Source organism: Venturia canescens, chromosome 1, assembly GCF_019457755.1.
Source record: "Venturia canescens isolate UGA chromosome 1, ASM1945775v1, whole genome shotgun sequence".
Classification (NCBI taxonomy): Eukaryota; Metazoa; Arthropoda; class Insecta; order Hymenoptera; family Ichneumonidae; genus Venturia; species Venturia canescens.
Genome location: NC_057421.1, coordinates 8,569,711 through 8,590,766, shown reverse-complemented (window position 1 = coordinate 8,590,766; position 21,056 = coordinate 8,569,711). Strand labels below are relative to the sequence as shown.

General features: G+C 36.6%; 4 protein-coding genes across 7 annotated transcripts; 3 read left to right on the top strand and 1 right to left on the bottom strand.

The window, feature by feature from the left end:
* The first annotated feature begins 143 nt into the window (after positions 1 to 143).
* On the top strand, positions 144 to 10,567 carry Vinc (vinculin). Of its 2 annotated transcripts, XM_043410530.1 has the most exons (16): positions 144 to 546; positions 2,793 to 2,900; positions 3,376 to 3,521; positions 4,129 to 4,405; positions 4,934 to 5,134; positions 5,297 to 5,537; positions 5,730 to 5,962; positions 6,060 to 6,080; positions 6,420 to 6,786; positions 6,966 to 7,394; positions 7,586 to 7,677; positions 7,788 to 7,881; positions 8,090 to 8,214; positions 8,312 to 8,551; positions 8,923 to 9,013; positions 9,415 to 10,567. In XM_043410530.1, the coding sequence occupies exons 1-16, from the start codon at positions 490 to 492 to the stop codon at positions 9,582 to 9,584; spliced, it is 2,892 nt and encodes a 963-aa protein (XP_043266465.1). In that variant the 5' UTR covers positions 144 to 489; the 3' UTR covers positions 9,585 to 10,567. The 2 variants fall into 2 exon arrangements, with proteins under 2 accessions (XP_043266465.1, XP_043266466.1); XM_043410531.1 differs by lacking the exon at positions 6,060 to 6,080 and having other exon boundaries at positions 145 to 546.
* Positions 10,568 to 11,194: 627 nt separating this feature from the next.
* ICA69 (islet cell autoantigen 1-like protein) lies at positions 11,195 to 14,582 on the top strand. Of its 2 annotated transcripts, XM_043410552.1 has the most exons (7): positions 11,196 to 11,354; positions 11,546 to 11,671; positions 11,815 to 12,083; positions 12,193 to 12,535; positions 12,815 to 13,090; positions 13,171 to 13,768; positions 13,849 to 14,582. In XM_043410552.1, exons 3-7 carry the CDS (start codon positions 11,894 to 11,896, stop codon positions 13,969 to 13,971), a joined length of 1,530 nt encoding a protein of 509 aa, XP_043266487.1. In that variant the 5' UTR covers positions 11,196 to 11,354; positions 11,546 to 11,671; positions 11,815 to 11,893; the 3' UTR covers positions 13,972 to 14,582. The 2 variants fall into 2 exon arrangements, with proteins under 2 accessions (XP_043266485.1, XP_043266487.1); XM_043410550.1 differs by lacking the exon at positions 11,546 to 11,671 and having other exon boundaries at positions 11,195 to 11,354.
* Positions 14,583 to 14,917: 335 nt separating this feature from the next.
* LOC122405617 (armadillo repeat-containing protein 8-like) lies at positions 14,918 to 18,868 on the bottom strand. Its single transcript, XM_043410547.1, has 8 exons — positions 18,639 to 18,868; positions 18,425 to 18,498; positions 17,901 to 18,345; positions 16,773 to 17,267; positions 16,403 to 16,694; positions 15,600 to 16,123; positions 15,192 to 15,358; positions 14,918 to 14,983 (listed from the first exon to the last, which is right to left on the bottom strand). The coding sequence occupies exons 1-8, from the start codon at positions 18,663 to 18,665 to the stop codon at positions 14,947 to 14,949; spliced, it is 2,061 nt and encodes a 686-aa protein (XP_043266482.1). The 5' UTR covers positions 18,666 to 18,868; the 3' UTR covers positions 14,918 to 14,946.
* Positions 18,869 to 19,055: 187 nt separating this feature from the next.
* On the top strand, positions 19,056 to 20,795 carry LOC122405625 (uncharacterized). 2 transcript variants are annotated; one of them, XM_043410558.1, is made up of 6 exons: positions 19,058 to 19,231; positions 19,445 to 19,585; positions 19,697 to 19,791; positions 19,857 to 19,970; positions 20,241 to 20,397; positions 20,513 to 20,795. In XM_043410558.1, exons 2-6 carry the CDS (start codon positions 19,477 to 19,479, stop codon positions 20,695 to 20,697), a joined length of 660 nt encoding a protein of 219 aa, XP_043266493.1. In that variant the 5' UTR covers positions 19,058 to 19,231; positions 19,445 to 19,476; the 3' UTR covers positions 20,698 to 20,795. The 2 variants fall into 2 exon arrangements, with proteins under 2 accessions (XP_043266492.1, XP_043266493.1); XM_043410557.1 differs by having other exon boundaries at positions 19,056 to 19,231; positions 19,445 to 19,791.
* The last annotated feature ends 261 nt before the right edge of the window (positions 20,796 to 21,056 follow it).

The window sequence follows — 21,056 nt, the reverse complement described above, 5'->3', positions numbered from 1 at the left end:
TCTAAAATAAAAGGAACAGAACAAATTAGCAATTTACATTTTTTGCGACCCGATGCATTCGCGCCGTGCGCAAGCGCAGGCGCAAGAGAATTCTCTCTGTGGTGAGTTTTCCTTTCACGGAATTCATTCACACCATCGCCCGTGCCCGACAATATTTATATTTCAGTGCGTCTTCGTCGTCTTCGTTCGAAAATAAGAAAGAAAGTGGGGGCGGCATATTGTGCCATATAGTCTCACCTCTCAATGCTAGCTCCGCTGGGCATTTACTACAACAGTTGTTTGCCGACTACTGTCGTGCTTTGATCTTTTATAAAAATAGATAATAGCATCATCGCATGCTATTTGGGGTTTACATTTGTCGCGTGTTTACTCAATCCACGATAACAATACCGCGTCACCCTCGTTTTATGTTTATTCCTCACCTCTTCTCGTTGAATTAATTTGTGTCTTTTTTTTAAGTTTTTGTGATTGTGGTTAAAGGCTAAAATAATGCCGGTGTTTCACACAAAGACTATAGAAAGCATTCTTGAGCCAGTTGCACAGCAGGTACATTCTATATAGTTACGATATTGACGACAAAACGGTCGAATTTTTGAGCTTACTAACTGTTTTTAACGCTTCAAATAAACTCATTTTGGACAGCAATGTCGTCGCCACCACCTTCGCCAGCGCCCTTCAATTCTTTGCTTAATCACATTGCAATCTCTACGATTGTACCGAATAAATATTAATCAACACATATGTATCTTCAATACCTTATACCTGATAACACTCGGTGATTTTATTGAGCTTTCTTCATTAGTTAATGAAGCTTCTAAATGTTGAAAATCGCGTGATCTTTATCACTAAAATTTTGGGGTTAAGCTTATCGTATTTGCAGCTAAACGGTGGTTCAGTATGCGTCACTTTGGGCGATGAGTAACAGTGGTATCCGTCAGATTGCTGTTTATACTCGGAAAAAAGCGGCGGTACAACGCGCTTCTTTATAATGAAATATTGATCGGGTGAATTTTTTTTTGGTTAAACTACTACAAAATGGCGCTTATTTTTAGACCATCTTCAAGTTTTTTTAAATTTTTCTACGGTGTGACCTTGAAAGGCTGCTTCGATATGTATATATATTTATATGTCTGCAATCGAACCATGGAATCTACCGCAGAGCACTGTATATTTTAATAAATAAAGGAAAATCAAGAAAAAAAATGAATAAAATATGTAAAAAATTAATTTATAATTTGAATGATTTTATTTATGAAACGCAAATCGATCGTAGATCAGTGGCGACCATGGAGGGTGTATGGAGGAACTTTAATAACACCCGTTTCTCAATTCTGACGAACAAAAATAAACGAAATTGTATTTATAAACCTTGAGGCACATGCAAACTCGAAACCGTGTTCGCGACGTTTCGTAATTCTTGGAGAGAAGCCTGCAACTCTCTCTCAATATTCGAATATCGCCCACCCTTTATCTTGTCAAATGTACAAAAAACCTTTTTTCATTGCAAAATATATAATTTTGGCTGTACTGGTAGGTCGTTGAATCGATACGTATATTTTTGAAATTTGAGTTCACGGAGAAGGTAAACTGGTTTATAGGTTTTCCTCCCACATACAACACAGGGCTGACGTATAGCCATCAAAAAGTCGTTACAAAACACGTGCGCCGTTGCTAACGCCTTTTTGAATAATGTCTATAAATATCGCTGAGTGGTATGTTTTATGCATAAACGTTGGGCGTTCCCCTGCAACTGGACAGAACGAGGCGTTACACACGTGCCACTTTTTAGTGGCTTTCTTCGCGAAATGGGGGAAAAAATGTATGCAACAAGATATGTAACAAAGAGCGCCACAGTGTTGCTCATTTATTAAATTTATTTTCGTAACCTCGCTATCTTTTATCTGACGTGTTTGCAAATGTTTTATGAAATATTTCATCATCTGTGGTTTATTGAATCGCACGTGAAATACCTACGTTGGCGCCTAGTTTTTTTTTTCTTTCGTAAAAAATAGAGAACTTCTAGTAGTTAATTTGGTAGTTAATTTCGCACATTTTTCGCTATTCAGTGCTATTTAATATTACAAATGCTTTGAGCGCTGGTACATACTGAGTCTTATTTTTTAGTATATAAGCTAAAATGACAGATGCAGTAGTTAGTAGAATACAGCCTAGTTTATTTCATTGCCGCCATGTCCGTTCAATTAACTTTGTTTATGTGTGCGCTCAGACATCGAGGGAGCAAAAACTCTTTCTAAATTTGGACACGTCTGACTCACGCATTTTTCTCAACTAGTTTTATCAATCGGACAAAGTAATGAACTGAGACAATTGCTGGTTGGGTGGAAGGCAAGCTTAGTGGCGTTTGAACCCATACAACATTTCTCTCGTAACTTTTAATGATACATTTGAAGCACTGGTTACGTAATGTTGATTTTCCTATCCCAACTGAAACATTCTAATCTGTGCTTGTATTTTCTCGTTAACATTCCTAATATTTTGACAAAGCCTCTTCCCATGTTTTCTAACTATTTATAGACGAAAGTCGAGAATGCCTTAAAGAAGGGAATTCAGGGTTGTGGGAAAAAATAATTGCTTCTCACATCGTTTTCATCCGAATTACATTTCGAGTTCTTTCTTTTCGAATTTTTCTGCTTTAGCTGCCTGTCCTCATTTCTTAATTACAAACATTTTCAAGCATTTTGTTGAACGGTTTGAAGCTAGAGCATTATCAATTTGTTGTTGAAGTTGCACGTGTCAAAAACACTGTTATTGTCATTATCAATATTTTTCAGGTATCAAGGCTTATTATTCTCCATGAAGAAGCTGAGGATGGAAACGCTATGCCTGACCTTGGACGTCCAGTCCAGGCGGTCAGCATGGCGGTCACCAATCTTGTCAAGGCAAGTTTTCAATATCTTTTAATTTATAATTACTCGTGCGGTTTGGGACCATTTTATCTTACGCAATGTCACTCGGTTTAATTTTTCAAATATAATTTTCAACAATTTTTCTTCGATTTTTTATTCTAACCCTTTCGTAGCTCAAACGAGCTTTTTTCAAATCGGATTCGAAAATGCTTACAACACATTGTACGACTCGATTGTTAAATACAAAAAATTCGAAAATTTGACAACAAAAAATCCCCTCTCGTGTTTGAAAAATCTTTGAAAAGTCTAAAAATAATATCTCCAAAACGTGGCCAACCGCGCATTTTCTATACGGTATTGTGTAATCGATAAACGATTTACTCGTTTCAACGAATCACATTATCGGCTGATAGTCTAGACAAAGAATATTCAAAGTTTGTTAGTCCGTTATAGTTACGTTCTATTGTTTGATTCTTGAGTGAAATTCTTTTTTTTTTTTCAATAAAAGGTGGGAAAAGAAACGATCAACTCTTCGGATGATGCGTTACTCAAGCAAGATATGCCGGCCGCACTACATCGTGTAGAGGGCGCTTCAAGACTACTGGAAGAAGCTTCCGGTTTACTGAAACACGATCCTTATTCTGGACCAGCAAGGTAGAGAATCACTTTTTTTAGCTCCTGTATTTTAAATGACATTTTTATTTATATGTATCATCAGTTTCTTCCGATTCTTACGAAATTTATATTAGCTTTTCATTAATTAAGACTTACAAAGTCATCGTTTTTGTGTTTGCAATGCCGATGGAGACTCAAATTTTTTCCGATCGAAAATTCTGAATGTTCTGAATTTAAAAAACTGGTATATTCGTAAAAAAAGTGAAACAGGAAAAGAGGGATCAATGACATACATAAGTGCAAGTGATACTCAAAGATATAAAATTGTTGACGCAATCTTTTCTATTTGCATCGTCGTGTACTGAGGCTACACGCTAGTGAGAAGCTGACATTTGGTCTGTTCGCTGTTTAGCTGCTTGGTACTTTTGAAGTAGCAGATTTCTCATCGATTAAACTATTTTTAAGCTTTTTAGGAGTCACTGATTTGCTATAAAAATATCTAATCTATTAAAAATATTCTATTCCACTGATTTATGAAGAATGTTCTTTGATTTTAAATTATTCAGATGTAATCATTAATGTGAATCAATCGCATACGAATGTGAAATTACAAATGAATTCTCTTCATTTCTTATTGCATTTCCAGAAAAAAATTGATCGAAGGTTCTCGAGGAATTCTCCAAGGGACAAGTTCTCTATTACTATGTTTCGACGAAAGCGAAGTTCGGAAAATTATTCGGGAGTGCAAACGAGTCCTGGATTATCTCGCAGTTACAGAAGTCATAGAGACCATGGAAGATTTAATGCACTTCCTGAAAAACCTTAGTCCTTGCCTCAGTAAAGTTTCCCGGGAAATCAGTGCTCGTGAGAAAGAACTAACGCACCAAGTTCATCGTGAAATCCTTATTCGGTGTCTCGATCAGGTAAGCATCAAACTTCATTTGTTCCTTCGATGTTAAAGAAAATACATGCACAAAATATTGGAATATAAGGCTAGCAAATTTAGTATTGACATTGTTAGTATTATAAGAACATGGCAAATGACACCGAGTATAAGGGAAAAAGTTTCATCGATTAGAATTTTGTTCTTATGCTTCTGGATAGAAGCTACTAATTTTTCTCACTTATCAAGTTGTCCGCAAAGTTTTCAAATAACATCAAAGGGCTTTTCATCAAAGAAAAACAATTTTTTTTCTAAATATAATCCTTGCAGTGAAAAGCAAACATTTTCAGAGAAGAAACAGACTTTGTGATAAAATTCTAATAAAGTCTGGAAGTCTACCTGCAAGAAAAAAGGGTTTTTTAAAATGAAAATTGTAACTTTCCAATGACAATTAAAACAACTAAGTGTAATGACAATTAGTATATTAACACATAATCAGAAATAATATATGAAATAAGAAGACTTGTATGTAGAATAAATATAATGAAAAAAGTTATTACTTTTATAGGTGAAAACTCTGGCACCGATTCTGATCTGTTCCATGAAAATATTCATTCACATTATTTCGCAAGGCGGTAAAGGGGCAGACGAAGCAGCAGAGAATCGTAATTATTTGTCAGGACGTATATCTGACGAGTTGAATGAGATTATTCGCGTTCTCCAATTGACCACGTACGATGAAGAAGAATGGGACGCGGATCAATTGACGGTACATAGATTCAAACTTTTTTTCATCATTAATCTCTCTACTGTCGATCAAGGTCGTAACAATTTGGATTTGCGTAAAATGTTAGCATGATTCATTGTACAAATTTTGGGAGTTTTACTGTAAAACAATAATTGAAAAATTTGTATTCCTGGTGTAACACAGGTACTGAAAAAAGCACAAAGTGCCATTGAATCGCGAGTTAGAGCAGCATATGATTGGCTGGATGATGGGCGGGCCTTGCGAGGTGGCATCGGGGAAAAGAGTCTTCGTCAAATACTCGAACAAGCAGAACGATTATCGGATCGGTATCTCGCCCCGGCTCAAGCTGAGCCCTTGGCTAAACTGACATCCCAAATTGCAACGATGACCGATGCATTGTGCGAACTTCGCCAAAACGAAAAAGGTCCGTTCTAGTATATTTTAATATACAAAAACGAGATCAATTCGTCGTTGAATCGATGTTTATTCAACTTTCTCCAACCACGCTGTGTTTTTTCGTTTTATAGTTTTTTTTTATCAAATTTTCAGTTCGTCATAAAAAATAAAAAAAAGAAGTTATACCAGGAGGTTAAATTAATTATCTTTAATTTTATAGGAAGTACTCCTCAAGCTGAAGCCTTAGCTCGAGGTGTAAAGGAAAAGCTCAACGAGCTTCGATCTTCGATTGCATCGTCTCTCGTTGCTGCTGACAAATCCGGTGCAGCTCAAACAGCGCACACAGTAGCTGGAAGACTGGAGCAAGCGAACAAATGGCTTCTTAATCCAGAACATGATGATCGTGGTCTTGGACAACGCGCCATTGCCATGATCATTCATGAAGGAAAGAAGGTCAGGAAAATTCAAATATTTTCGTTACAATTTTTAATATTCTTCATTACTCATTAGTTAAAATAGGATTATTTACATGCTGTGCATGGATCTGAAGAATCAGCATGCTCACGCTTACGTAAGTTGCAGCGAGGGCCACATTTTTCTCTCTTTCTCGTTACAAATAAAAACTAAATATCCTTTCTTGTTGATTCAAGTACTTGGTTATCTAAAATTCTTTTTTTCCCACTGTAAAACACGAAGTCCATTGTAAGTTTTGTCATTTATTACTTTTCATCCGTTATCGTTATAGTTATTGTTTTATCATAATGAAAATTTGTATATTCGAAGTTTGATTAATTCATGTAAAACTCTGGGTTATTCATTGATGCATTCAAAGCATTGAAAGGGTTATTTTCATCAAACCTTCTCTAATCCAACTTGAGACGTGATTATCATTTAAATGATTTTCCTTTAGGTTGCTGAAGGTTTGCCAGGGATTCACAAGGCGGAGATTTTGCAATTATGTGACGACGTGGACAATCTGTCTCGCCAGTTGGGTGAACTATGCACCAAGGGTCAAGGAAATACTATACAAGCACAGGAAATATCACGACAGCTATCGCAAAAGCTTCAGGAGCTCAAAAATCGTATACAACAAGCTGTTGTTTCACGCGTTGTCGAAGACTTTATCGACATATCGACACCTCTCAAACAATTCACGGATGCTGTCCTGACCCCGGAAGGAACTATTGGACGTGAGCAAAACTTCAACGATAAGACTCATGCCCTTCAAACTTTTTCTAATCGGGCTGCAAAAACTGCTAGAATGGTTGCCGCTGGTGGTAAGTCAAGTTTTTTTCGTACAATATTATTCTAATTGAATTGTTTCTAAGTTTATTTGACCTATTTATGACCGCTAGATTCAAGCTAGTCGTAGAATTCAGTAGTGTCAATTATTCTATATCGTACTTTTTTAAATTGCAATTAAACTCATCACAATTCTGAACAATATCAAATCCAGGTAGTGGAGGCAACAAAAAACTTGCGGAGGCTCTTTCAAGCAGTGCTTCTCAGGTCGAATCATTGACTCCTCAGTTGGTCAACGCCGGTCGGATAAGAATGACATACCCTGAGAGCAAAGCTGCGGATGATCACTTCGAGAACTTGCGCCAACAATACGCCGAAACGATGCAAAGAGCCAGAGCTCTTTGTGACGAAGCAACTGACAGCGCAGATTTCGTTCGAACATCCGAGGAACAGATGCAAAAACATTCGTTCCTTTGTGAAGAAGCAATCGCTAAAACTCATCCTCAAAAAATGGTTGACAATACTGCGGCGATTGCGCGACTCGCCAATCGTGTTATTCTAGTCGCAAAGCAAGAAAGCGACAACAGCGAAGACCCTGCTTTCATTCAACGCGTCAATCATTCTGCTGATGTTCTTCAACAGAGTAAGAAAACCAATTTTCTGTTTATCAAATGGGAGATCGAGTTTTCACTTGGCTTTGCTCGATTCGATACTCAGTTTTCTCCATTTCAATTTTTTTCCCCTTTCTAACTGGAGTAAAATCCTCCTCGCGTCAGCAAATAATTCAATGTTGAATGCCTGTAATTTATGATTTATGACTTTTCATCTGCGTAGATGTTGCGCCTATGGTACAGGACGCTAAAGCTGTTGCAATGAACATCACTGATGGCCCATCGATATCACGCTGGCGAGAAAGCAACCGGGCTGTGAGTGGATTCACTGATTATACAAAAACTCAATATCAAAAAGTAGCTCTAAGGATTGTAGAATATTTTTCTTCCTTCACCCACTTCTACTTATTCATTTATGTCTCCAGCTTCTGAACACCGTCGGCCAAGTTCGAAAGGCACTTGTAACTCATCCTGATCAGCGAAGCTCTCCGGACATTTCTCAACTGCACATCAGTCATGGTAAATTATATTTTTTCGAAACCTAAAATGATAGTACTTTCGAACTGAATCTTGAAATATTTTTGGTACGATTGCAAGATTTTAGTACAAAATGACTTCAAACTAAACACCTTGCTGGATAATTTATATAATTTCTTAATCAAAGTTCCCGAATCCTCGTAAACTCTGTCGAAAATTCCTCTAAAAGTTTTGATTTTTTTTCCAATAGAAATGGCTCCGCCAAGACCCCCGTTGCCAGGAGGCGAAGTTCCACCTCCGCGACCTCCTCCCCCAGAAACCGACGATGAAGACGAAATGTTCATGCACGCACCGCAGCCTAATCAACCTATCATGGTAAGCCGAGTTCATAAAACAACGAGAAACGTGGATTCGAACGATTTCCGATTATCGATTGCTAATTCATTATGATGAACTATATTCGGATTTGTAGATGGCTGCTCACGGTCTTCATCAAGAAGTTCGACAGTGGTCGAGCAAGGATAACGATATAATCGCAGCGGCGAAAAAAATGGCCATTCTAATGGCTCGTTTGTCCGGATTGGTGCGAGGTGAAGGCGGAAACAAGCGTGACTTGATTGCATGTGCTAAAGCAATTGCTGAAGCATCCCAAGAAGTTACCCGCCTCGCCAAGGAGCTTGCTCGTGAATGCACAGACAAGCGCATTCGAACGGTTAGTCATTTTCCATCGTTTGTTTTATATTCTGCATATTCATATGTAAAAACAACTTTTTCACCACACCTGCGCCGAAAATTCAACTTTCCGAAATCGGAAGGTTGAATTTTCGGTGCATGCGTGGTGAAAAATAGTATACACTCCACGGGAGTGAAATTAGACCACCTCAAACCGCGTGCTTATCACCCTCGCCTTCGGCTCGGGTGACAATTCTGCCCGCGGTTTGAAGTAGTCTACTTTCCCTCCCTAGGTGTGTAATATACTATTTTTTGTTTCAAATAATTTAGCATGCGCTTTCAATAAATTCCATTCAAATGCTTACTATTCGGGTCTGATCGTTTAATTGCTTATTTTCTGTTTCCATATAGAATCTACTCCAAGTTTGTGAACGAATTCCAACCATTGGAACTCAACTGAAAATTCTATCTACGGTTAAAGCTACTATGCTTGGAGCACAAGGTGTGTATTTTGTCGTCATCACAACGAGCCTCAATCTACAATTATTATTGAATTCTTTGAAGTGGTGCCAAGGTTTTATGCACATGACTCCAATTATTGAAGTTTAAGTCGGAGTAAAGTAATTTTTTAATTTTTTACTCAAAAAGTTCGAGTTATTATTCAAGGGAGCTTTTAAATTACATTGAAAAAAAATAGAAACGAATGCTATAATTATATGAAATTGAGAGATTTTTCATTAGAAAAACTTCATCGTAATAAATTCACATTTTCGGACGTGTGCAAATCCTCTGGTTATTCGAAAATACTTTGTATAAAAAGAAAACTTTTTGTTATTGAAGAAAGCTTCGAAGTATTCTCGTTTATCGAGTTGTCCAACTACTGAAAATAATTTTTGAAAATAGGTACGGAGGAAGATCAAGAAGCGACGGATATGCTCGTCGGAAATGCCCAAAATCTTATGCAGAGTGTCAAAGAAACGGTCAGAGCTGCGGAATGTGCTAGCATCAAAATTCGTACAGCATCGGGCATGAAACTCCGTTGGGTTCGCCGTCAACCGTGGTACCAATACTGAAAGTGAATTAGGCACACTCGAACCTAATAAATAAATGTCATTCATCACCGAACGAAGTCACCAGCTTCGTCGTACCTTATCCACGTGACGACCGATTTAAGAGTACCTAAAAACCCACATGTTAATCTTCCATGAATATTTCTTCCATGACTTCGATTCAAAACTCTTGTGGTTAAAACAACAAAAATTGTGCCTCCTTGCATTCGCAAAAACTAATTTTCATGTAGACTTCCAAATCGAGATTAATGAATCGGTCCGATGGAATGCAAACTTCGTGCTGCCCGAATGCTAGTTCGTTTTATCACGACAGCATTCGATATTTAAAAATATGAGTTCATATTGAATAATGAACTCATAACAAATTTATCGTCATTGTTATCGAAAGGACATTATTTATCGTGTTTGTTGGTTTAATAAGCGACTTTAAAAAGTTTTTACGTAGTAAAAGTAACCGTTGCATCTTAACGACTAATCGAATTATTTCAATCAGATTGAGAGTGACTTAATATACACGGTTTTCGTCAAATTTACCACATTTTTTATGACAGTCGACAAAGCAATATTAACGGGAAAATCATCATTTTTATACTGCCATTTACACAGAAAAAGAAGAAGTACAGATTAGATGAAGCAGCGAACACGACAATCCGTTTAATCACACGTTAGCAAATCTCATCCATATTCTATATAGTATGTTAAAAATAATCAAATATTATCAAATGAAAGCTCTATATGAACAAAATAGTCTATTTTAGATTCAATTTTCGATTGTAATGATGTGTATCGTTATTGATTATTAACCATGATTAAAGAATTGTAACAATGTCATGAAATTTGTTTGAATTGTAACTTTTTTTATTCTTTACAATTAGCAATGCTTATTGAAAAGCAAACATTTATTCTTACTTTGAAAATCTGAATGAATAAACCGATTGGATATCCGGGCAAATATTCATGAAATACACAAGTTCATTTCTGTGAAATTCAACGAGTATAAATTTATTATATGTTTGATGACTCATTTATAAACTTTATCAAACTAGGTAAGTTGGGGATCGCGTGGGGAGGAGAGTTCACGCTTGGTTAAGTAAGGTTTGGTAGAGTTGATTTTTTGACGAAATTGATGAAAATGGAACACGAAATAAGAGCGGCGAAAAATTCTAATTGAATGTAAGTGAATGTAAAAGACATGAAAATAAATATTTTCCAATAGTTTGTTAAACAAAATAACCGATTTCGGCGACTCTGGAATATTTTTTGTGAATTTCGTCATCTGTGAAAAAATTTTTAGGTTTGTCATTTCCTTAAAAATTAACGAATTAAGTATTGAAATAATTTTGTATATAATTAGGAAATTCATAACTGCATGAATGATCGTGTTTTGAGTTTCGGAAAATATATATAATTTATTTACAATTCGGAAAAAAATTGAATGACGTCACACAAAATGAATTTTTCAAATTCTCTATCCTAAAAAAAAGGTCAGAAATATCTGAAATAATCGACCCATAGGTCACAGAGGTGCCAGCTGAGGGGCAAGCAAAGCCGCCGCCGCCGCCTACTGCTGCTGCTGCTGCTATACCCAGGAAACTGACAACACACCCTATATAGATAAGCGATAAGCCGCAGTATTTCCAATATGGCTACCGCGACATTTTTCAATTGCGCTTGACATTCGTCCTGTAAATGTTCAAGACATACAGTTGTTAACATTTTTTACTATAATTTTAAGTGTTTTTCAAGTTATTTGAGGATCATTATGAATGCGTAGTAAGTGGGAACAGTATTTAATCGGAGTTCATCGACTGTTTATAATCAGCTGTCATTCATTCTCCCGAAAAATCTAATTATATTCTGTGACACGTATATGACTTTTAACACTTCAATGGCAGTTGTAGATAATGTATATAAATTGTGAAAACTACGAAAGTTTTGTCCAATCTAATATTACAACATTATAGGGTCGAAAAAAATTGTAGACTTCATCCCTTACCAACAGTGATGTTTGTTTACGTTTTGAACGTCACTTTCGAAGTCTGGAACTTCACGAATGACAAAAGCATTCTAGTATAACATTATTCATAAAAGCAAGTGCAGCAACAATCTTTCAAAAATAAAATGTAGAAATTATACAGTTCTTATGAATTTCACAAAAATGATGATATTGAGAAGAAAAAAAAGATTAGAAGAGCCAAATGTGCATTTTAACAGAATTTATTATGCTTTTTAGCGATCAAGAGAGACCTGGAATATCAGGAAACTCTTTCGATCGATGGGTTCAGCGATCAGAGCTACCGCACGAATCAACCATGAGTAAAATGCAACATCAGTATTGGGTTACCAAGCAGACCCTGTCCCGAAAATTGGGAAAAAAAGAAGATGAATGCATTGTTGCTTCCGATGCAGAGTTGGATGCAAAATTAGAACTCTTCAGAAGCATTCAAGAATCGTGTGCATTTTTGCAACGAGTAATCGATAAATATCAAGAACGTTTGTGTAGTGAGTTTCACCATATAGTTTTTGTTTTAACATTCCAGACTTATCCAACAGTTACATATTCAGACAGATTTTTGAACACATTCAGGAAAGTGAAAGAAATAATTTACAGATCTGGCGCAAGAGGAAAATGCTATGGGACGCTTTCTAAAAGAAGCTGGAAAACAGGACAAAACAAGGGCAGGTAAAATGATGTCCGCCGTTGGGAAATCTCTGTCTTACTCCGGACAACAGAGGCTTGCCTTGCGCGCGCCTCTAGTCCGACTTTATCAAGAGGTTGAGACATTCAGACGCAGAGCCATTGAAGATACACTGCAAAACGTACAATCAATGGAAAAAGCACGCACAGAGTACCGCGCTGCTTTATCTTGGATGAAGAACATATCTCAGGAATTAGACCCGGACACCTCCAAACAGCTTGAGCGCTTTAGAAAAGTTCAGATTCGTGTTAGAAGGTAAAATTGTTGGTGAATTTTTTCCACTCCTGTAATATGTTATGAAAAATTGGGAATTTTTTGTGAAACGCTTAACTATTATACAAACAACTTTTTTTAGTAACTGATTCTAGTCACTGAATATATTTTTGTTGAATGGTTTTTCTATTGGATTAACACATTATACAAAAATCTTTCATTTATCAAAATAGTTTTTGTAAATTAGTTCTGAGGTAATTAAAATGTACGTCTCAAGGAAATATCTGTAATTAATGAAACACGATATATTCTTCCGTACAGGGATAAGAGTACGTTCGATAATCAAGCTTTTGACTGCCTGCAAAAAGTCGATTTACTTGCAGCAGCTCGATGCAATATGTTCAGCCATGCGTTGGTTCTGTATCAGAGTACGCTACTCAATTTTACAATAAAATCAGCGCAAGCGTATGCAACGATAGCAAATAGCTTTAAAGGATACCAAAGATATGATTTTATGATTGTGAAGGAACTTGCGGAAACCTCGATCAGATTAGCCAAAGAAACTGGCGACGAGGATGGCGCCGAAGACAAGGACAAGTAAGGCGAGATTGCAAGAAAAAATGGATTATTTACATTTTTGTAAGAGGTTCTGTTTGATAACCACTTATGTATTTCAGATCATTATTTTTCGGAGCCGAATATCATGATGCTGTAGAACAAGCCGAAGAAGCGAGCACAATTGACAATGACGCTGAGCGTCGTGAAGGGATCGACGAAAAACTCGTGAACATTGACACTCATCTGAGTGATATTGCAAGCGCAGAATCTTCCCAATCGAATAATAAACCTAACGGCAATCAATCCAAATTAATTTCAAATGATGGCATTGGAGATTTCTTCGATCAGATGTTTGTAAAAGAGAACAAAGCATCGAACGACATGCAAGCGCAACATCTTGAATTGGAAAAAAGTTTGGTAGAATTGGATATCGCAATGGATTCTTTTACTGAGAACGGAGCTGTTTTTGACTTCAATAAAGCGACTTCACTCGCAACTCAGAATACACAAGAACAGAATCAACAATCGCTCCAACTTCTAACGTCAGAAAATGTCGCGTTACTCGAAGACATTCTCAACAGTGGTCCAAACCTTGACGACGGATGGGGCTCTATTTCTAACGATACGTTTTTACCATCAGGCATTTTAAAGCAAAGTTTGGGTGATGCTATCTTAGGAATTGGGGATGTTAGAACAGGACCCGGAGCTGCGGAGAAGGTGAGTTCATCAGAATCAATCGCGTACAACTTTTTTTCGGAGCTTTATCACGTTGTTTTTTCATTTTTTTTTTAATCTAGAAAGAACACGTTGGAAAAGGAAATGACAAGTCCTGGTTGGATTTATTTGCTGAACTGGATCCGCTAGCCAATAACTCCATTGAGAGTCTTACAAAATCGGGTGACAGCAACGCTCCGGCTTAACGATCCACACGTTTACATACTGCGGTAAAGGGATTGTGCAAATCTGAATGTCCATGAAAAAAAAAGACTTCGGGAAGTCGCGATATTCGCAAGAGAATCGTGATTATAAAAACTCGCTCGGTTACTTAATTTTTATGATTTTTCAATTGATAACATTTTGGACAACGAAATAACCCTCAAAACATCGTCATTTGCAAATGATCTGAGCACTTTTACAAGCAGCGTAAACGCAATCGAATGATACATTTAGGATCTATGTCATCGACGAGAATTTCAAAAGCTATACTATACAGCTATATATATATAATCGTCATTGTCCAAAGCAAACCATTCCAAAGAAGTAGTTTTAAGAATATATGCGGAAGAAAACTGTTTGTTCGACGTGAACTTTTGGTTGTTGAGATATGAAATTAATGGAAAATGCCATTATCGCGCGTCAACTTTCAGCAGGACCGCCAATTTTATTTGCCTCCTTAATCATTACTGAATTTGACTTTATCTTCAGATGTATTCGTTTCTAGTCACGGGATTAATTGAAAAATGTCGCCACAATAAAATGTCTAATTATAAAATTTACTATACAAAGTTATATTAAAAAGTATATCAAAACAGTGCGACAGTACGTTCATTTTATCGTTACCTTTGTGGCGCCCTGAATATTGCGAAATTCAACTACCACGAGGACCACAAAGAAATGTTATTTGTTTTATCGCTAATTGGCTCAACCTATATAACAAAATAAATATTTCGGACTAGCGATACGCGTTGTGGTAAGTGCTGTTAAATAAATATGCCTAAAGAACCAATTCATCAATATTTCTTTCGGCAGCTCGGTAGCAACATCACGATTACTTTAGGCGCCTATACTACTGTTTGGGAATAAATCCCTTTGCAATGTTCCTTTCAGCTTTTCCAATCTTGCTAAAATTCAAGTTGCTCGATCAAGTGGTTGTAGAATATGGCTTTTATTTTCGTTCAAGGATCAAAGAATTGTGCCATTGCGGTTTTCACCCTGAAATATAAAACATCATTGATACATTTTTCAAATAATGACTCGAGGACTTACGTACACCTAGAGAAGTGCTAAAAATCGATTTTCCAGCAATACCCACATTCACAGACATAAATTTTGGGCGGAACCCCTATTTTCAATTCGAGCTGCTTGTAAGTCCTTAATAAACTATCAACATTAATGAATATTGAAAAGAATATTAACTTACTTATCAAACAGTTGAGAATCTTTTGTGTGACGTAATTGCTGTAAAATTTGATAAAGACCCAATTCGCGTAGTCGCGCCTGACGTTGAGCAGCACCGGGTTCTTCACGCCAAACCAAATTGCACACACAGAAAATAGCAGCCACTTTCAGTTTTACATTACTGTGCATCTTGAAAAAAAAAAATTAAGATAAAGTTGTTAGTGTTTGGTTTTAAAAATAATTTTGAAGTTTGAGCTCCGTTTTTTTAATCACGGAATAGAAAAGAAATGGTAAATAATATTTACAAAATGAATTCTATCTAATGACAGTGGTCTCCTTTTCAATTATTACCGTTGAATTTTGATTCGAGACTATACGAAAAATCATGATTTTTGACGTGGAATGATATGAAAAATTTCGTAAATCTAACCATATAATCCATAAGTTTTTTAAGAACATCTTCGTTAGCCATAATATGATCCCGAGCTCGATCGCCGTCGGCAACATTTGCGAGGATGCATAGCGCCTGTTCCTTGACGTCAGCTGGATGTTCCGGATCTTCGAGAACGAGAACGACCGCTTGCATGACGTGAGCCGCATGTTCGTCCATAATCCGATCAATGTGGGCTTTGGTTGAGAGCAGATTTCGAAGCAGACCGAGTGTTTTCATGAGTACCGCTAGTTCGGGGTCAGCCAGAAGTCGAAATATTTGATCGGTTCCAAGACAGGACAGTATTTGGGATTTGACACGTTGTTCGGCTTGAAAAGCTACGTTCATTAAAGCCCATATGCCGTTTAACCGTAACGATGGATCCGGTCGTTTCGTCAACGAGCAAAGGAGCTCTACGCCTCCGGATTCAAGGATAGGCTCCTTACTCGGACTGAATTCCAGAAGTAAATTGCACAGAGTACTAGACGCCACCGTCAAAAGATCCTCTTCGCCCTCTCCTCGGCCTACACAACAGTCTTCATTATTTAAGCATTCCAACTCAGATTTAATGTTTCAAAACAAATGAACCATTGAGCCGAATAATCGTGAAAGTGAAAAAATATTCATTTATTCATGCAAATCAAAATAATCGAATATCAATTAATAAATCTATAGATAAAAATAGAAAAACTGAATTTTCATTCTAGTTTCATCCAGCTCAAAGGAATTAGGCTTTCCGAAAATAATTCTGTTTCGAATTTTTGAGATACGAGATAATCTGTTACAGAAAATCAATAATTCACCCTCCAATCCTTTGTCAGCACCATGGAGCAATTGCATCAAAGGTCGCCAAACAGCATGATCTTGAAAAGTAGTTCGCAATTGCTGGACACTCCTTGAAAGTGAATGAAGACATCTGACAGCGGCTAATCGTACTCTGGGTCCTCCAGGATCCTGTAGTCCGGAGACTACTTGTTCCATAAGATTTTCTGTTTCTATTATCCTTTTCCTTATATCTTCGTCATTGGCACCAAGTGAAGCAAATGCTCTGAACGCTGCTTGTCTCATATCTTGAGTCAACGAAGCGTCTTGCACCTGACAAATGTCATTCGTTACTCTCGTCTTTGGCCCAATACGTTTTATGGATGAACTTCGTTGTTTCGCAACATTTACCTGAGGATGAGGTTTCAAAAGTTCGGCAAGTGTTGGTATAAGATGATTGCTAATTGATGCTAAACGCTGCAAATCTGTATCGACTTCGGTTAAATAAGCAAGCGTTTCCGCTGCTGCGATACGTTCCCGAGATGGTCTATCTCGATGACACAGTCTCACGAGACACGGCAACGCTCGATAAAGTACTCGAGGATCCATTGCGGGAAGAGCACCAGCCCTGTGCATGTATGCGACGCATCTCGCAGCTTCCAGTTGCACCAGCGAGCTTTTTTCACGGCCCATTAGTTGGCCGAGCAACACAGGAACCAACCTGCTCTGAGAACCTTTATTGGTCGTCGTCGCTGCGACCATCACCGAGACTGCATGATTTTGGTAACACATGTTTGCGAGGCAAGCCAACGCTGGCAACTGTACATCCGATAATGGCGATTCTAATTGTGTCGCAAGTGTTTGAACTGCACCGCTTTTTGATAATGCGTTTTGCTCATCAACCGTCTGTTGGAGTAAATTTTTTGTATTATTCATCATTATCTGTAATTGTCTCAAATAAAACAAATTGAGCAACATTTTTTCCTTTGGTCTCTTACTATTAAACTTTCAATTTGTAGCCCCGTCGAGTTGTTTGGAGAAATTTTAAAAGAGAATGTGAAAATTAATTAATACACTGAATCAAAATCTTATAACTGCTTTAAACTTGGCTGAAAATTTGTAATCGAATAAAGAGAAAGGGCTGCTCTGGCTTGGTACAGGGTTGATAATATAATGAAAAAGCAGAAATTACTAAATTGTTTGTCTGAATCACTTAATTGATAGTAATCTCTTTTTTGTAATAAGAAAGAAATTATATAGAATGCGACAAGGTGGAACATGTTGATATTTGACATTATTTTCATCATTAGCAAACTCAGATAGATTAGATAAACTTGATGGCCAGAGTTGAAGCAATTTTCATATTTTTGAAAGAAGAAAAGAAAATGGAGTGGAAGAAAAACATGATCTCCATTCTTGAGAACTGGGATGAAGAATGAGCCATAAAAAAAAGAAAATCAATTTGTGTAAATTTGGACGTATGTAACCTTGTCATGTGTATCTGTCTTTGAAGAAAATAAATTGTTATGCATTTTCTACCTTGCATGCCGTTGTCAATATAGTTGCAACGCATACTTGACAAGTGATGGAACAATTAGCCAGTACAAGCAAACGCGACACCATAAGTGGATCTTGATAAATAGCTTGGACTGGCGCGACGGAGTGTTGGAAGATAGTCCTTAAACATCTTAAGCACGCTTCAATCAAGAGACTAGGTATTCTATCGAAGCTACCAGTGGTAGGTTGTTGAACAGATGATAAAACTTGAAGAACCATTGGAACAACGCCAAGGTCTATCAGCGCCAAGACATGCTGGTCTGTGCCTTTTGCTAATGAACCCAAGGTGATAGCGGATTCCAAACGCACACGGTCGCTAACTGCACCAGAGGTATCACCTAATAGCTGCAGTAGCCTTGGTACAACACCTTGTGCAATTACAGATCCCTTTTGTCTGTTACTCCCAATAACGGAATTCTTGAGACAACTGCTCATGAATGAGAAGAGACAAGATGACTTTTTATTCCTTAATAAATCGTCAAAGAAAAAATTATCTTTAGACTTACATTATAGCTTGAAGGCACTTTTGAGAGTCCGGTGAATATAATTCGTCGATATAGCTCCTCGAACTCTCAACATCCTGCGACGCAATCGGTATGATATTTAAATACGTCATTGAGAAAAAGAATACAGTTGATAAATTTATAAATGAAAAAATTTAATTGGCTGAAATCGGCCGGTATTCGTATTCGGACGTTCGGAGTATCAAAAATTCCTTACCATAAAGGGCTGCATCAACGAAACCATCTTTCAAATGTCCTTCTTTACACATGCATTCGCGAAAAAAACTGCTGACGGATTATGCAAGATACATCACTTTGATATTTCACCACGAGAATAACACCCAACTATTTTGTTGGTTATTACATGAGCATTTCAGTATTCCATTGCTCGATGACACCGAGCCAGACCTTAGCGCTTTTAGATTTTGGCTCGCACTACACGTTTTACTATATATATATACTCATTGTACTAAAGGCTGATTTTTAATGAACGATCTGTCACGCTTTACTTACTGCGTGCTACATACACGTAACGTGATACGTTGTTGGATGTGTCTAGTTATATACTGCATTTCCCTGATTGGATCCTTTTACTTGGACACATTTCGAGGTTACTTTTCCTGTGAATTTCCACTCCATTATTCGATGAGCAGAAAAGACCTGTAAAAAATTGAATACTAATAATTCGATTATTGCTATATTGCTATTGTCGATATTTGTATATGTTGCTTTATACTTGATACAAACATACTCGTGATCTGTGAAATTTAAATTAAAACAAATAGGAAATTTCTATTCATTCATGCCTCTGTAAGTGATGTTCAAGACCAAATTGCTCGTTGATATATTTTTTTAAAAAGTAGTGGGGTTATGTCAAAAAAGAGGTTAACTTTTGTTTTCAATTCTGTTTTAGTTTATAAAGAAAGATTAGAAAAAAGGACAAGAAATTTGAAAACTTTTTTTTAATTTATTTTTTTATCACCACCAGCGGCTTATTTAACATTAATAAAAAAACTTTTTCAGGTATTACAGGAATTTTATCAAAATCGTAAGCAATGCCAGACAGTGAGCGAGAAGATTCAATCACGACATTGAATACGGCGCTAAACAAATCCATGATATTAATGGATAGTCCAACTGAGCCGAAAAATAGAACAAAGGCTGGTAAGCTCATAAAAATTAATACAAAAATTCAGCCTGCCAGTCCATCTTTGGAAAATCCATCGGTAGTGCGCAAAAGTATTCTGAAGAAATCAAAAACTGAAGAAATTTCAGACAGTCTTGATTCTTCGAGTATTCTTCACACAGAAAGTGATCCTCCAACTGGAAAAGAAGAATTAACATACAACCATTTACCAAGACCGCATAATGTAAGCAACAATTTTGTCAAAATATACCAAAAGATCAAGAACTGATTTTTATTACTGATTTTCAGCTGGATGATTTTCTCAAAGAAGATTCTTTTATGACCAATCCAACTAATTCGACCTTCAGTTTAGCCGATTTATCTGACAGTGAAGAAATGTGGGTTATTGACATTCCAAAGACTGTGAGTTTCGAATTTATACTTTCAAAAAAAATTGAATAGTCATTGAGATGCCATTGCATGCAGAGTTTATTGAAAACTCCAAAGTTCTGCATACTGAAAACAAAACTTAAGAATTCTCGTATTTTCTGACTCTTTACGAGATGTCTCGGAAATAGGGAAGATAATAGTTTTTAATTATGCGTCACTTAAAAATACGTAAAATACATGTTTTGCATTCTCCAAACACTGATTGTCTAAGACTGTCTTCTAAATACTACCATTTATCTTCAGGTTGACCCCAGAAAACTAAAAGGCCAGACCTTATCATTAGGGAAGAAATCGAAGTTAAAGATGGGTGATGAACGTTATTGTGCAGTAAATAGAAACAACGCAGGCAGTTTAACTTGGGTTTTCAATACAGGTCGGGAGACGAAACCATACAAAGCTGGTGAGTACCCAGAAGTGATAAACTAAATAATCAACTGAATATATGGAAAGAATATATATTCGTAAAATTTTTTATTTGTGTTGCTTCATGAATAATTTGATCGCATTGAATTCAGTGAACGTTACGCCCACGGCCGCAGTGACAATTAGGCGTAAATTACCAAACACTTCGAAACAAGTAACGGATTTTTCGGATACGAATGCTGTGCCATTTCCGTCGAATTTAAAAATTCGACATCCATTCTTTGGTCCCAGTGAAGAAATTGGAGATTCGTTATGTATCAAGATGGCAAGTAAATGAAGCTGACACCTTTTCCTTGCAATTATACACAAATGTCTGTTTTATAAATCATATTATTGTTATGTCAATAAATGTCGCATCTACGTATGCATTGTAAATTTTTTTTCTTAAACTGCATTCTTTAATAGACTTATCCCGCTATTTTCTTTATAGCAACAGAGTCATGTTAATTCAAAGTTTATCAACATCTCATTATTTTGATATTCACTTCTCTGAATAAGCTTTTGTTTAGTTTTATATTTGCATTCAAAATTTATTCGTTTAATAGCAAATAAAAATTAAAGTAATCTCCGATACTATAACTTATTGAATCTTTCTATATTAAAAGTTCTGACAAATATTTCTTGATGTTGATTATC

Coding starts and splice junctions, on each gene's coding strand:
- Vinc (XM_043410530.1), top strand. CDS start 490: ATGCCGGTGTTTCACACAAAGACTATAGAAAGCATTCTTGAGCCAGTT. Junction 7,882..8,089: donor TCAACTGCACATCAGTCATG/GTAAATTATATT, acceptor TTTTTCCAATAG/AAATGGCTCCGCCAAGACCC. Junction 9,014..9,414: donor TACTATGCTTGGAGCACAAG/GTGTGTATTTTG, acceptor TTTTGAAAATAG/GTACGGAGGAAGATCAAGAA.
- ICA69 (XM_043410550.1), top strand. Junction 12,084..12,192: donor ATATCAAGAACGTTTGTGTA/GTGAGTTTCACC, acceptor AATAATTTACAG/ATCTGGCGCAAGAGGAAAAT. Junction 12,536..12,814: donor GTTCAGATTCGTGTTAGAAG/GTAAAATTGTTG, acceptor TCTTCCGTACAG/GGATAAGAGTACGTTCGATA.
- LOC122405617 (XM_043410547.1), bottom strand. CDS start 18,665: ATGGTTTCGTTGATGCAGCCCTTTATG. Junction 18,346..18,424: donor AAGTGCCTTCAAGCTATAAT/GTAAGTCTAAAG, acceptor ATTCATGAGCAG/TTGTCTCAAGAATTCCGTTA. Junction 14,984..15,191: donor GATTCTCAACTGTTTGATAA/GTAAGTTAATAT, acceptor TTTATATTTCAG/GGTGAAAACCGCAATGGCAC.
- LOC122405625 (XM_043410557.1), top strand. CDS start 19,477: ATGCCAGACAGTGAGCGAGAAGATTCAATCACGACATTGAATACGGCG. Junction 19,792..19,856: donor ATTTACCAAGACCGCATAAT/GTAAGCAACAAT, acceptor ACTGATTTTCAG/CTGGATGATTTTCTCAAAGA. Junction 19,971..20,240: donor TTATTGACATTCCAAAGACT/GTGAGTTTCGAA, acceptor ATTTATCTTCAG/GTTGACCCCAGAAAACTAAA.